General features: G+C 49.6%; 1 protein-coding gene across 1 annotated transcript in view; it reads right to left on the reverse strand.

The window, feature by feature from the left end:
* The window catches only part of DNAH10 (dynein, axonemal, heavy chain 10), a 119470-nt gene that overhangs the window by 72326 nt on the left and 31852 nt on the right, over nt 1-15292 (reverse strand). Inside the window, exons 21-30 of the mRNA XM_006894627.1 lie at nt 14682-14893; nt 13255-13408; nt 10974-11207; nt 9574-9696; nt 8163-8396; nt 5135-5358; nt 2486-2755; nt 2213-2396; nt 929-1063; nt 45-197 (exon numbers count right to left, since the gene is read on the reverse strand). Coding sequence (XP_006894689.1) covers nt 45-197; nt 929-1063; nt 2213-2396; nt 2486-2755; nt 5135-5358; nt 8163-8396; nt 9574-9696; nt 10974-11207; nt 13255-13408; nt 14682-14893 — 1923 coding nt within the window. The remainder of the gene's footprint in view (nt 1-44; nt 198-928; nt 1064-2212; nt 2397-2485; nt 2756-5134; nt 5359-8162; nt 8397-9573; nt 9697-10973; nt 11208-13254; nt 13409-14681; nt 14894-15292) is intronic.

Raw genomic sequence — 15292 nt, forward strand, 5'->3', positions numbered from 1 at the left:
CAGGGCTCTGACAGGGACCTGACGGGGCGGGCTCCCACAATTACCTGGAAGGTGGTCAGCTGGTGGATCAGGGCGTTGCGGATGGTCTGGATCTGGGACGAGATGACCGACAGCACCGAGGCGTCGATGCGGTTGAACTCGTCGAAGCAGCCCCACGCCCCACACTGCGCCAGGCCCGAGAAGATCTTCCCCACGGCCTACGGCGGGAGACGGGGCACAGGGCACTCAGCCTGGGACCCAGAGATTGAACCCAGGGTCTATGGTGGGAGAGGGGGCACAGGGCATTCAGCCCGGGACCCTCAGGAGATCTTCCTGAGTCACTGAACTGCGCCAGGCCTGAGAAGATCTTCCCCTATGGCAGGAGAGGGGGCACAGAGCTTTCAGCCAGGGTCCCTGAGGGTGTCTCCACAGGCTAGGACAGGAAAGGGGTCACAGGATGTTCTGTCCCAGATCTTGAGGGACATGGCTCCGGGCAAGTGCTTGACCTCCATGCCAGTGATGGGTACTCGGACCCACAGCAACGCAGCTGTCCAGATACCTGACTAAGACCTTCCAGGAAAGACTTCTGAGGCCATGAATAGGGTCTTAGGAGTTAGGATTTGGGTGGAAAACTCCAGACTTCTGGCTTCTCTTGAGATACTGGCACACCTTGCAATATTGATGTTGGACAAGAGTCCTGACTATTCCACGGACGGACAAAATCCACACACATCCTAGAGAAGGTGCAACCAGAGGGCTCCCTAGAGGCAAGGCTGGTGTGACTTCATCTCACGTACTCTGGGCATGTGGTGAGAAGAGGCCATCATGCCGGGAAATGAGGAGGGTCAGTGAAGGACAGGGAGCCGCCCACGAGACGGACTGATACAGGGGCCGTAGCAATGGGCTCAAGCGCATCGGGGAGGGGAGGGCAGCCACGCCAAGCTCTTACTTTGTAATCCATGCCTTCGCCGCAGTTGGTCACCACGCAGAGCAGGCCCAGGGCCTTGGCGAGGTCCTTGGTGGTCTCGGTTTTACCGGTGCCCGCTGGGCCAGCCGGCGCACCCCCCAGATACATGGACAGCGCCTGTCACAAGACAAATATGACACAGGGTGTCTGATTCACTTAAGGAAACAGGCGTCATTTCCAAGTTCAACGCCGTGATGATATATACATATGAAATACACATCCATACATAAGTACAGCAGTTCCCTGCCCCCTGCTGACAGTGTCCAGCTAAGGCTCTCCTTTTCTGGGGTTTTCTGTTGACTTCTACTCACCTCCTTCACACAGGAACCAGTGACCAGAGACTGAGCAATAATAGCCACGGGGCTGGTCAGGTGACCGCTCTGAGGACAGTGACACCATGGTACCACAGGTGGAGCCAGGACGCAAGTACTGGTGTGCAGTAAGGGGCTATTCTTGCCCAGAACGGGGCTGGGCAGTACTGCTCCACTCCTGTGGGGTGACCGCTGACCTCGTGGGATGTTCCTAGTTTACCTGAGACCTCAGGGCAGACTGCACAGTCTCACCACGTGATTTTGGGCAGGGGCTAGAAGTTACGGTCAGCACGCGGGTTGTTCAGCTGGGTCTATGTGACCACCTCACAGTGGGAACCCCGGACACCAGGCTCAGGGGATGTCCCCGGGGCTGGCAATGCTCCACACATGTTGCTAGGAGGAATGAGAGGAGCCAGCACCTGCCCCCGGGGGTGACAGCTGGAAGTCATTCCTGGTCTCCTGAACCTCGCCCTGTACATCTGTCCTCATCACGGCTTCTCATCTGTATCTTTTCACGGTCATAAACTCTAAGCATAAAGACTTTTCCGTGTTCTACCAATACGTCTAGTGAATTGAACCCGGCCTTCGGGGCCTCCCCACCGGCAGCATCTCAGTCCTAAGCGGTGGCCACGGGTCACTTTCTAAACTGGCTGTACAGACTAACACACCGCAGTCTCTTACTATCACAACAGGGCGCTCTTGTGGCCTGGTGGTAAGGAATTGCACTGCCAACTCAAGGGCGCACTGTTCAAATCCACCAGCTGTTCCGCAGGAGAAAGCTGAGCCTTCTCCTCCCGTGTGACTTACGGCCTCTGAGAAACCACAGCAGGGTCAGCTAGGGGTCGGTTCTGCCTGGACAGCACCTGATGCCAAGGCCATCACACCCACTATGCGCCATCGACACGCTGCGACAAAACGCTGCGACAAAGCGCGGCAGCCCGGGGCCAGCTGTCACCTGCGTGAGGGTCAGGTAGATGCGGTCTGTCAGCGGGGTGATCACCAGCCTCCCGTTGAGGCCCATGTACTCGTAGCCGTAGCCAAAGGTGCCCGAGCACTGGCGAATGTTCAGCATGTCCGGCTCCCGGTCCCAGTAGAAGCGTAGCTGGCTCTCCCACTCGAACTCTCGGGCTTCCAGAATGCTGGGGGCGGGAAGGAGGAGAGGAGCCGGGAGACGTGCTGGGGAGAAGGACCGGGGACAGGGCGACGGGGGACTCCCGCGGGGCCTCACCTGCCCCTGATGAAGGCGTCCACGATGTCGCGGGCGTGCACGTCGATGATGAGCACCGTGTTGTATTTCTTCCGGTCGTTCTTGCTCAGGGGCCTCGTGATGCGCGTCACCAGCTCGTCGATCTGCTCGTGCATTTTCTTGCCGTAGTTCTTCATGGCCTGCTTCTCCCCGAGCTTCACCTGGTTGAAGACGTCCTCCACCTCCCAGGTCCACCACACCTGGCTGGCGGCCAGCACCACCATGCCCTGGTACAGCAGCATCCAGTCAACCCTGCAGAGGCGCTCGGATCAGAGCCATCCTCCAGGGACGGGCGATGAAGAAGTCACCTTTCCTTCCTCCGCAAGGGTATGGCCCTTAGTCACCCTTCAAACCGGGAGAAAAACTTCCCTCTGTGGCTCAGCTTCTGTCGTTCTGCACTCTGGACTCAGAGCAGACTCAGAGCTGACCCTCCAGATGGTCATCAGAGGCTGTAAATCGCACAGGAGGAGCCTGGATAGCTTTCTCCTGTGGAGCCACTAGGGGACTTGAACCGCCTGCCTTTGGGTTGGTAACCCAATTCTTTACCATTAAACCACCAGAGTTCAGAGGCCAAACAATAGGCAGGCCTATAGGCCTATAAGATGAATAATAACTCCTGGGAAGCACTCACTCCTTAGCACAACCAACCACTTAACACCAAAAAAGGCAGCATCGGTATAAGGAGAGAACTCGGAAGGAAGGGGAAGGATAGAAGGATGAATGAAAATGAGACTCACAGGGAGGAAGTGGGATGTGTGACGTTATATGATGAGCACTGCAGTTAATGTCATAAGGACAAAATATGTATGAATAAATGAATAGAAAACCCTTTTACTTTGTAAATATTCACTCAACTCACAAAGGCCCAGCGGGTAAAAAATTTACTTCTTTCTAAAGCTTCACAGCCTTGTTTCTGACAAGAGACAAGATAAATACACTGAACTTTCTTCATAAGAAAGTTAATAAGCTTTTGTGCATTAAAGACATCAAGAAAGTGAAGAAACCTAAAGACTAGGAGTAGGTATTTGGAAACCATCGGTCAGAGAAGAGTTTCATAACCATAATATGTAAAGAACTCCCATAACTCAATGACGATTAAGAGGCAACCAACTTAACTTAAAAATAACCAAAGGACTTGAATAGTCTTCTCACCAGAGCTACAAAACTGGCCATTAGTCCAAGAAGAAAACGCCCAGGTATCTCTCATTAAGCAGAAACCCAAGCCCCCTGCCACGGATCCTGGAGGACACTGCAGAACCACCCCACAGGGTTTCCAACCCTGTCATGTCACAGAGGGAGCTCTGGGGGCCTCAGGGTAAACAGCTGCGCTGCAATCCCGAAAGCTCACTGTTCAAATCTACCAGCTGCTCTGCAGGAGGAGGGGCAATTTCCTCCTGTGCAATTAACCTCCTCTGAAAACCAGCCAGAGGGTCAGCTATGGGTTGGTTCTGACTCAACAGCACACAGCAACAATCATCACAGAAGCAGACTGCCTCGTCTTTCTCCCTCGAAGTGGCTGGTGGATTTGAACTGCTGATCTTTTGGTTAGCAGTCAGGTGCTCATTCAATAAATATTGCACTCACTAAGTGCCTGTGTGTGTGTGTGTGTGTGTGTGTGTGTGTGTGTGCGCGCTGTCAAATTGGATCTGACTGGCACAGGAGGTAATTGCCCCTCCCTCTCCAGCAGAGCATCTGGTGGATTTGAACTGCACACCCCTGGGATTGCAGTGCAGCTTCTTGCCACGAGGCCACCAGAGCTAGCACTAAATGCTCATGTTATGCATCAGAGAGTTGGACAATGACCAAAGAGGATAGAAGAATTGATACCTTTGAGCTGTGGTGCTGGAGAAGAGTATTGAGAGTACCATGGACTGCCAAGAAAACAAACAGATTCATCCTGGAAAGGGTTAAACCAGGTGGCTCCTTGGAGGCAAGGATTCTGAGGCTCCGTCTAACTTACTTTGGACATGTTGTAAGGAGAGGCCGGTCCTTGGAGAAGGACATCATGCTTGGGAGGGTGGAGGGGCAGCGCAGGAGGGGAAGGCCCTCTATGAGGTGGATTGATTCAGTGACTGGGATAATCGGGATGGGAGTGTCAGAGACAGTGCGATTGGCACAGGGCAGAGCAGAGTTTAGGGCTGTTGTACACAGGGTCGCTATGAGATGCAAGCGACTTGACGGCACATAATAACAATTCAGCTACTGGGAGAAAAGGAACCTGCAGTCTGAAATGTGGGTCAGCCAGCTCCAAACCTTCAATTATTTTTTCCTCCTTTTTACTGTAGTTTGGGTGAAAGTGTACAGATCACATTAACTTCCTACTAAAAAAACTAATACACATTTTGCTTTGTGGCGTTGGTTGCAAGCCCCTCTTTGGTTGCAGCAGCACTCTTCCCACTTCCTCCCTGGGTGTTGCATATCCGTTCAGCCTCCTTTCCTCCTCCTGAGCTCGCTCCTGTCCACTGAACTCCGGTTTCAGGCAAACACTGCCTTCAGGGTCTCTACAGTTGATTGTTCTAAGAATACACTCCCTCCTCTTGCGGTTAGGATTCATCCACCGTGACAATGAAGATGATAAAGGGACTTGTCACCACACCACCGGCCTCACCCCTGGCCTCGCCCCTGGCTCACCGGCTTTTGTCTTCACAGTATCTGAAGATGGCCTCTTTGGTGATCAGCCGGTTGGTCCTCCTCATCTCGTTCAGGACCGCGGTCATCCAGTCCTCCACGCGCCCCTCGGCCCGGACGATCTTCCGGAACTCCATGACTTCGCCCTCCGCCGAGATCATGGCCGACACGAGTTTCTCATTGCTCTCCCCGTCGTTGAACCTCAGGGATGCAATGTTGTCAAACATCTGCAAGACAGAAGAAACTTAGCTCAAGTCTCTGCTGTCCAGTCTCAGCCAATTAACAGCTGACCCCTCCACTGGGTGTCCGAGGCTGTAAATCACGCGGGAAATAACTGACCATCTTTCTCCCTCAGCGCTGCTGGGGGATTCGAAGCACCAGAAAAGCGTAGCGCAATTCCCCATATGAGACAAGGGAAGCCACCTTGATGTTCCCGATGGAGTCCAGGCATCCACAAGCACCTGGGTGCCCCACCGGAACCCGGAAGCGGCAATTAACAGCAGCCGTGCAGCAAAAAGGGAGGTGTCCACCTGCCAGGTGCTTTGCTGGTGCAACACTTCCTGAGCACTTCTCGGAGCGTGCAAAGCTCCATGGTAAGGCTAACAAAGAGGACAGCTCCTGGCCAGCTCTGGTGGCCTAGTGGCAAGAAGCTGCACTGCAATCCCAGAGGTATGCCGTTCAAATCCACCAGATGCTCTGCTGGAGAAGGAGGGACAATCTCCTCCTGTACCAGTCAGATCTGATTTGATGGTACATGCACACAAAATAATAATATAAAAAGAAGAAGCCAGCTCCCCTCCATCCGGAACCCTGGTGTAGATGCCGCTGTGGATGGTAGCCACACATGTGTTTCACATTCACTGGAAAAGGTGAGACATCCTGGTGACCAAGCTCCCTGCCAGCAACAGTGCCACCTGCCACTGAGGCGACGCTGACTCCTGGTCACCCCGTATGCATCACAGCACAGGCATGCTCCAGGGGCCTTCCCACGACTGCTGCTTCAGAAACGGATGACCAGGAACCTCTGGAATCTCCTACCTCTGTTACAGGCCACCTGCGGTCTCGGATTAAACACCCTCAAAGCCAAACACAACCTATAGCCACCAAGTCACCTCCAACTCATATAAACAGTTTGTGTCCCAGTGCCCACACATGGTTTGTTAACCCTGTACCATAGTGTGTTAAGGACCACTGAGGTCAGGGAGCTCTGGTGGCCTAGTGGCAAAGAGCTGCAACTACAATCCCAGAGGCGCACGGTTTGAATCCACCAGATTCTCTGCCGGGGAAGGAGGGACAATCTCCTCCTGTACCAGTCAGATCTGATTTGATGGTACACTCACACAAAAATAATAAAATACATTTAAAAAAAATTTTTTTTATAAAAAGGAGCACTGAGGTCATAGTGCGAGACACACTGGGCTGCTGAGCGAGAGGTCAGTGGTTTGAACCCACCAGCTGTTCTGCAGGAGATAGATGGGCTGTTCCTTCCTGCAAAGATCTATCACCTCAGAGACCCAGGGGAAAGTCACCAAGGGTCAGCCCTGGAGTGACGGCAGTGGGCAGGCCGTCTGTGTGCCGATTACACAGTGTGCCCGGGCTCGGCACAAAGGAGACCAACTGAAACGGGGCCGAGACAGGCAGTGGGCACTTGCTTTTAGGGGAAAAAGCGATGCAATGCTGGGTTGCCACAACACTTCCACGAGGTTTTAAAAAAAGAAAGCCAGCCTGAGAGTCTGGAGCACAATAAAATGAGGCACGGAAAGTGGTGACCAGAGAGGACAAGCCCCTGCGTATGGCCACTCAGCAAACCAGTGTTGGGAAAGCCACTTCCCTACATGACCTCGAGCTCTGGTGGTTTGGTGTAAGGCACTGCACTGGCTGCCCAAGGGGCTCGGTTCATACCCACCAGCTGCTGAGGATAGATGATCCTCTCCTGTGCCATTTACGCCTCTGAAAACCTGCTGGAGGGTCAGCTAGGAGTCAGGTCCTAACATCACCACCTGATCTCACCGTGCTCTGGTGGCCTAGAGGGTAAGCAGCTGTGCTGCCGCCACAGAGGCAGGTGGATGGAATCCACTAGCTGCTCCACTTAAGACGGGAAATCTCCACCTGTGCGGTTAACATGCCAGCTCAGTGGCAATGCACTGGGCGTTTGTGTGACTTCTGGGTAACACATCTCTGCTTTCATTTCTAAAAGTAATCTTGGTTCTGAGGGATGGAAAAGACAGCTGGGGACAGCTGAGCTGTGGGTCACCAACCTCTCTGTCTCTGTCTGTCTGTCTCTCTCTCTCTCTTAGCTGTGGGTCATCAGTCTCACTCTCTCTCTCTCTCTCTCTCTCTCTCTCTCTCTCTCTCTCTCGCTCTCTCTCGCTCTCTCTCTTTCCCTCTCTCATGCTTTTGCTCTCACACTCTCGCCCTCCCTCTCTCCCTTTCCCTCTCTCCTTCCCTCTTTCCCTCCCTTTCTCTCCCTCTCTCTCTCCTCTCTCCCTCTCCCTCTCTCTCCTTCTCTCCCGATCTCACTCTCTCCCTCTCTCCCTCCCTCTCTCCTTCTTTCCTGCTCTCTCTCCCTCTCTCCCTCCCTCTCTCTTTTCCTCTCTCCCTCTCTCTCCCTCCCTCTCTTTCCTCTCTCCCTCTCTCTCCTTCTCTCTTTTCTCTCTCCCTCTCTCGCTCTCGCTCTCTCCCTCTCTCTCTCCTCTCTCCCTCTCCCTCTTCCTCTCTCTCCCTCTCTCCCGATCTCACTCTCTCCCTCTTTCCTGCTCTCTCTCCCTCCCTCTCTCTCCCTCTTTCTTTTCCTCTCTCCCTCTCTCTCCCTCCCTCTCTCTTTTCCTCTCTCCCTCTCTCTCCCCCTCTCTCTTTTGCTCTCTCTCCCTCTCCCTCTCATGCTCTTGCTCTCACACTCTCACTCTCCCTCTCCCTCCAGCTCTCTCTCTTCCTCTCTTGCTCTCTTTCCCTCGCCCCTGAGCCTCAGGGGGCTGAGGTGGGCAGTGCAGCCGGCCGGGGATGCGGCTGCAGGGCACGGGGTGGTGCGCACCTTGATCATGTGCTCCTGCACGCAGCGCGGGTCGCTGCTTCCCAGGATGCTGAGCAGCTCGTCGTCGGAGATGAAGAAGAAGCGGGGGAAGGCATTGCGCTTGGAGTCCAGGTAGTCATTGAGGCTCTTCTGGCACTTCTCCAGGCCCGCGCTGATGTTCTGCAGGTCACTCAGGCGGTTCGGGGCCTCACAGCACTTCTTGATCACCGGGTCCTTCAGCGTCTCCGCCATGATCTGCCAAGGACCCCAGAGAAACACAGGCAGAGTGAGCGAGGGCCGGGGAACCAAACCACGGTGTGTAGGCAGAGCAGGCCGGCTGAGCTCACCAAGGCTCAGATGCCCTGTGCACCTGCTAACACACCATGCAGAACTTGTTCATTTCAGAGGGTTACTTTCATCATTTGACTGCAATTTGGGTGACAACTGGCAGAGCAGACTGGTTTTCTGTTCAACAGCTCACACTCCTTTCACTTCCTGATGTTGGTTCCAAGCCCCACAATGTAGCATCACTCTACTCACTCCGTCCCTCTGTTTCCCATTTCCATTCCATTGTGTGAATCTACCATAATTTCTCAATCTATTCATTTGTGGTTGGATATTTTGGCTGTTTCCATGTTCTTGCGATGGTGAATAATGCTGCTATGAATATTGGTGTACAAATCTCAGTTTATGCCTCAGTGCTCATATTCTTGGGGTATATTTCAAGAAGTGGAATACCTGGCTCATATGGAATTTCTAAGTTCAGCTTTGCTTTCTGAGGAAGCGCCAAACTGCCTTCCAGAATGGTTGTACCATTTCACAGCCCCACCAACAATGTATAAGTTCCATTCTTGCCATATCCTCTCCAACATTTATTACTTGCTGCCCTGTTAAACTTTGCCACTGTTACTGGAGTGAGACGGTACCTCATTGTGGTTTTGATTTGCATCTCTCTTGTTGCCAGTGATTTGGAGCATTTCTTCATGTGCGAGTTTGCCATTTGGAAGCATATAAATGACTGAATGAAACGTCAATATGTTTTATAAACTTTAGCTCAAATCACAATAAAAGTATTTTTTAAAGTTATAATGTCTTAATATCTGCAGCTAAAGATTAAAGTGAAGCTTTCAGAAAATAGATTAAAACTACTTTAAAAACCCCAATCCAACCCATTGCTCCCTTGTCAATTCCACAGTTCCAACTTCTAGTGACTTGAGAAGATTCTCAATAAGATTCCCAAGACTGTAAATCTTTATAGGAGGAGAGCGTCACATCTTTGCTCAAAATAGACTGAGGCCATATATGACGATGGCGGTGGAGGAGGTAAAAATGTAGACGATGACGGAGAAAGAAAATACACACAAATAGGAAACGAAGTCTCTCTGAAATAACGACCTTTCTTTCATGACTGAAATAAAAGCCATTCACTTGCCCTTTTAAATACTCGATCGATGTTGTCAAATTTCTTGGCCTCGTCTGGAAGCTGAGATCTTATATCTCCACCGATAAAAATGCTCTCCAGGTACATCCATTTTCGCTGAACCAGCATCCAGATCTGTAAGTGTAAAATGTTGACGTCAGAACAGGTAACCAGATACCTCCAGGTGTGTAGAGCAAAAAGCCCACCCAGACACAGGGGAAGTAAAAGAATCTCAAGGTCAAAGGATGCTGCATCCCAAAACCATAGGAATGATGGGCAAAGCATAATTAAGCATTTTTTTAGATGTACCACTACATTTAACACCACACCAGCCTACTCATGAGCAGAGGTCAGAGCCCTGTGACTCAACCGAGATCAGGGTCAGAACTATTTATGACAGGGGCCAGGGCCTGACCACTGTCCTGGCAAAAAAACAACAAAACAAAAACAGGTCTGGAATCATCTGACCCAAAGCTAAGGAGAGCCCAGGGCTGAATCCTTCGCCTGTGGCCTGGTCAGAAGAGAAAGACCGCCGCCCCAGAAGTAACAAGCTGAGCTTGAGTTGTACACAGGGATCTGGATTATAATATTCCACAAAGAAGACATCTCCAGGCCATCTAAGAATAAGGCCCTGACTGATGTTACCCAACGCTACAAGTCAAGCTACTGAAAAGGCAAAAATACATGACAAGGTAAAACAAGTGCAGGAGAGAAAGATATAAGATGACCAAAAAAACCCAAAAATAAAACCCCCAACAACAAAACAAATCACAGTGCCGAGAGCAACAGAGGAGAGATAGGAATAGGAGGAGAAGCTTCTGGCCTCTTTGATCAGTCACTTCCTTTGCCAGGAAACCAAAAGAACTAGATGGTACCCATCTATCATTACTGAATACTTTGATCAGAGATCTTATAGGTAAAAGCAATTTTGAAAGAAAAGCAGGACAGTATGAAATAAGAACAGGATCATGAGGAAAGAAGCCAATTAAGAATCTCGGGGGAGAAAAAAATTATAAAAAAGAATCTTGGAAATAAAAAATAGATTCATTTGGGGAGCTCTGGTGGCCTAACGGCAAGAAGCTGCACTGCAATCCCAGAGGTACATAGTTCGAATCCACCAGATGCTCTGCTGGAGAAGGAGGGGCAATCTCCTCCTGTACCAGTCAGATCTGATTTGATGGTACACACACAGAGAGAGAAATAATAAAATAAAATAAAAATTTTTTTAAAAAAGATTCATTTAAATAAAATTCATACCAAGTCCTCAAATCATGGGCTCCCCTCTCTGAACTAAAGGAAGACAGTGCAAGTATAAAAGGGAATCCTTTGTTTCTAAGTGCCGATGCTTCTGAAACAAAGATTCTTTTCCGCTATTAACAGGTATTGGCCCTCACTGACCCTTTATCACTTGCCTCGATCACTTCCCCAATCAGAGAAAGTATCTTTTCCCATTTATGAACAGTCTGCAGGAAAGGCCCCACAAATCTGCTTCCTGAGATGCTCTGCAGGTTGAAAGTGTTATCATCGAGGGTCTGGATAATGTCATCCACAGACCCCAGAATGTAGCCTCGCTCCTGGGTGCCTTTGAAATACTTGACCACGGAGAATTTCATGTTCTCCCATGTGTCCAGGATTTCCTTCACAGCCTGGCCAGGAAGGAAAAAAGATGGATTCAGGAGCATCAGTTGAAGACACAGAACCCCACCTCAAAATAACTCCCTCAGGTCAGCTTTGGTTAACTCCTCAAACCAGACTCTTCCAAAAAAAATATATTCCACTATTATTTATGAAGCACTTGCTAGGGGCCAGGTAAGCAGGTTACAGATATTACCTCCTAAAAAAAATTACCCTCATGAGGTAGGTATCATCAACCTTTTAATTTTACAGAGAGGAAGCTCAGAGAGGTCAAGCAGATGGCCATGGTCACCCGGCTGCTGAAGGCCAGTCCAACCCCATAGACTACCTTTAAAATTTGCTTACTGAGGCAGGTCTGGCCCTGTGTTTTCCCTACTGGGAAGAAATAAAATAGCAAGATAATATAAAAAAAATTCACCTATTGTTATTATCAAAATGCATCTGTTTCAAGATGTATGCATGTCCACATACATCGTGCCTATGCAGGTGGAATATGGATTCGTAGTATATGTGTGTGCACAGGCTGCATGCATGCATATGTATGTATTTACACATGTGACAGTGTGTGCATGTAAGTGGTGCATGTGTCTGTGTGTGCGTTAGGGGGCTCTGTGGCACAGCACTTAGAGAAGTGTACAGTTAACACAAAGGTCCCAGGGCTCTAGAGGTTCAAGTCCACCAGGGCGCTCTTTGGGAAAGAGATGGGCAGTCTCCTCTTGGGTGATTTATAGCCTAAAAAACGCAGTGGAGGTCAGTTATGAGTCACTTCCAACTTGAGGGCAATGAGCCGTGTTTGTCTTATTGTTGTTGTTGTTTAGCACTGAGTCAGAACCGACCCACAGCTGACCCTGCTGTGGGTTTTCAGAGGCAGCTAATCACATGGGAGGAAACTGCCCAGGCTTCTCTCACAGAGCAGCTGTTGGATTTGAACTGTCTGCTGTTGGGGATTGCAGCACAGCTTCTTGCCACTAGACCACCAGCGCCTCCTGAGTTTGTGTGCACGCATGCATATATGTAGCACTGTGTGTGGATATTTCTGTGTCGCTTTGCTTCAGTCTGCGTTTGTGGTTCAAAAAAAGTCAAGCTCATTGTTTGTCTAGTCACAGGCATCCTTTCTGACAGAAGACGTCTCCACAACATTCCCAGGGCATGAAAGTGACAGCGGCTGCTCATTTCACTGAAGCTGCTACTGGGTTCACACTGCTCACCTTCCGGTTCGCAGAGAAGCACTTAACCACTACACTCCATTCTTAAAAATGGAAGGACAAGAGAGCTCTGGTGGCCTAGTGGCAAGAAGCTGCATTGCAATCCCAGAGGTACAAGGTTTGAATCCACCAATGCTCTGCTGGAGAAGGAGGGGCAATCTTTTTCGGTACCAGTCAGATCCAATTTGATCATACACACACAAAAAAATAAGATAATGAATGGATGGAAATCCAAAGTCTCTATAAATTTTCATTGAAATTAATAACAAAAAAATTTTTAAAAATAAGATAAATTTTTAAAAAATTTTAAAAATGGAAGGGCACACACCAAAACGTTAACAACCATTCTCTTCTGCTGGTAGAATTACGATGCATATATTTATTTTCTCTCTCTTTTTTCCCCCTGCCACGAACATCCATTGTTTCCACAACAAAGAACTCAAAAATGAAACTATTCTTCTTGTTGTTGTTGTCAGGTGCCATCAAGTTGAGTACGACTCATAGAGACCCGATGAACAGCCGTCCTGAAACCTGCCCTAGCCTGTGCATGTATCTGCATTACCTCTGAGACACAGAGCCCACAGTTCAAGTCACAGTGTCAGTCCATCTCGTTGGAGGTCTTCCTCTCCTTCTCCAACCCTCCATCCCTTTCCAAGAAATAGCCTCAGCTAGCCACATGTATGTCTAAAGTATGAAAGATGAAGCTTGGTCATTGCAGGCAAGGAACACTCATTAGAAAGATGAACAATATGAGCTTGAAACACCAAATGTGGACGGAAATCTTTCCTGCCCTGACACAGAGGCTCCGGGCAGAGTCTTCCTTGAGGCCAAGCACCCTCGGCTGCCCTCTCACCTTCTCGATGGCAATCTCCTTGATGGCGGCCGTGACGATCTCATTGAGGACGTCCGTGTGCTTGTCCAGCTCCATTGCAAACATGTTTTCCAAGGTGAAGGTCTCCGTCATCTCAAAGAAGACGCCCGTTTTCTCCATCAGCTCTTTCCAGTGCCTGCAAGCACAGTGACAGTCACGTCACTGCGTGTAAGGGTCTAGGGCGGATGCAGTGATTGCCCGGAAACCACAGGAGAGCCCCGAACAGGAATCTCATTTCTCATGGACTTCCGGGACAGCAGGTGCCTTGGTTTTTGAGCGCTGCTGTAGTGGACACCACAAGTGGATGGTGTTAACAAAGTTAATTCTTTTCAGGCCAAATTCAGGGGGGACAGCACTAGGCCATGAAAGGATTATCATTCCACCCTTAATCATGTTTCTCTTTTTTAAATAAAAAATATTTTTTTTATCTTCTTGGAAGGGTGGAGGGATAGTGCAGGAGAGGAAGACCCCAGAAGAGATGGATTGACACAGTGACTGGGGCAATGGGGGTGGGTGTGTCAGAGTCAGTGAGACGGGCTCAGGACAGGGCAGGCTTCAGAACAACTCGACAGCAAACAACAACAACCACAACATTGGTTTACTGACAAAGTCTGTATACATTGTGTTTCACACTATCTTTCATTCACACTGTGTCTCATACAATCATTCCCATTTTTTTCTTCCTCTGTAGTCATGCCTTTTATTTAACACTTTAAAACCTAGTTATTCAAGACATTGCATTAAAAAAACAAACAAACCAAAAACCACAAACCTTCAAGTGAAACAACTGTAAATGCCACTTTAAACCTGACAGTTATCTTTTTCTATTCTTTTAGGATAAAATCCTTTCATAAAAACAATAATACCAAAATAGCTATTTCAAGCCCTACAGTGCTGTAAAAATCTTGTCTTTCCCTATCAGATCTAAACCAAGATCACGAACTGAGGACATCTTTAAACTACTAGGGAGGATAGAAGGAGAATTGACGCCTTTGAGCTGTGGTGCTGGAGAAGAGTATTGAATGTACCATGGACTGCCAAGAAAACAAACAGATTCATCCTAGAGAGGGTTAAACCAGGTTGCTCCTTGGAGGCAAGGATTCTGGGGCTTTGCCTGACATACTTTGGACATGTTGCAAGGAGAGACAGGTCTTTAGAGAGGGACATCATGCTGGGCAGAGTGGAGGGACAGCGCGGGAGGGGAAGACCCTCTATGAGGTGGATTGATTCAGTGACTGGGGTAATCGGGATGGGTGTGTCAGAGGCAATGAGATTGGCATAGGATAGAGCAGGGTTTAGGGCTGTTGTACATAGGGTCGCTATGAGTCGCAAACGACTCGACAGCACATAACAACAACAACAACCTCACTCTGACACCCTCCGGTCAGTTTCCGAAGGACCCAGCCTACCTGTCTCTCAGCGCTTCGTGTTTCAGGTCCTGAAGAAGCGGAATTGAGTCTTTGAATGCCTTCATCTTGGCTTCCAAGTGGAAGCCCACCGACAGGCTGCGGATGTGCCTGGGGAACTTCCGAAGGGTCTTGAGAAAGTTATCGATCCCTTCCTGGAGGAACTGAACGTTCAGGTTGACCCAGAGGGTCTGAGACCAGTCTTCTTTGGCAGCCTGAGAGGAAAAGAAAGCCACTTCGTTAACAAGATCTCTCTGGAGATGCAGAGGGAAGTCGGCAGAGAACACAATTTCCTACCTCCAGATCACACTCCGCTCTTCAAGGTTAACATGACCCATGGACAAACCATGATGGTTCATGTGATGTGTCAACTAGGCAACACCATGGTTCCCAATGGTTTGGCCAAACAGTGGTTTCATGGTTGTCCTAAGATGTAATATAATGTGATGTAGCATAACCAACTTCCACAATGTAATCTAATTGATCAATCCATTGCTCGTGACGTTTCTTTAAGCTATGACATGACACAACCCTGCTTGCTGAAACTGAGGAGGACCTCATGCACTTGCTGCAAAGGGTCAAGGACTGCAGCCTTCAGTATGGACTGAGGCTCA

The sequence above is a fragment of the Elephantulus edwardii genome, unplaced genomic scaffold (genome assembly GCF_000299155.1).
Source record: "Elephantulus edwardii isolate Elephantulus edwardi_28Jun2011 unplaced genomic scaffold, EleEdw1.0 scaffold00148, whole genome shotgun sequence".
Taxonomy (NCBI): domain Eukaryota; kingdom Metazoa; phylum Chordata; class Mammalia; order Macroscelidea; family Macroscelididae; genus Elephantulus; species Elephantulus edwardii.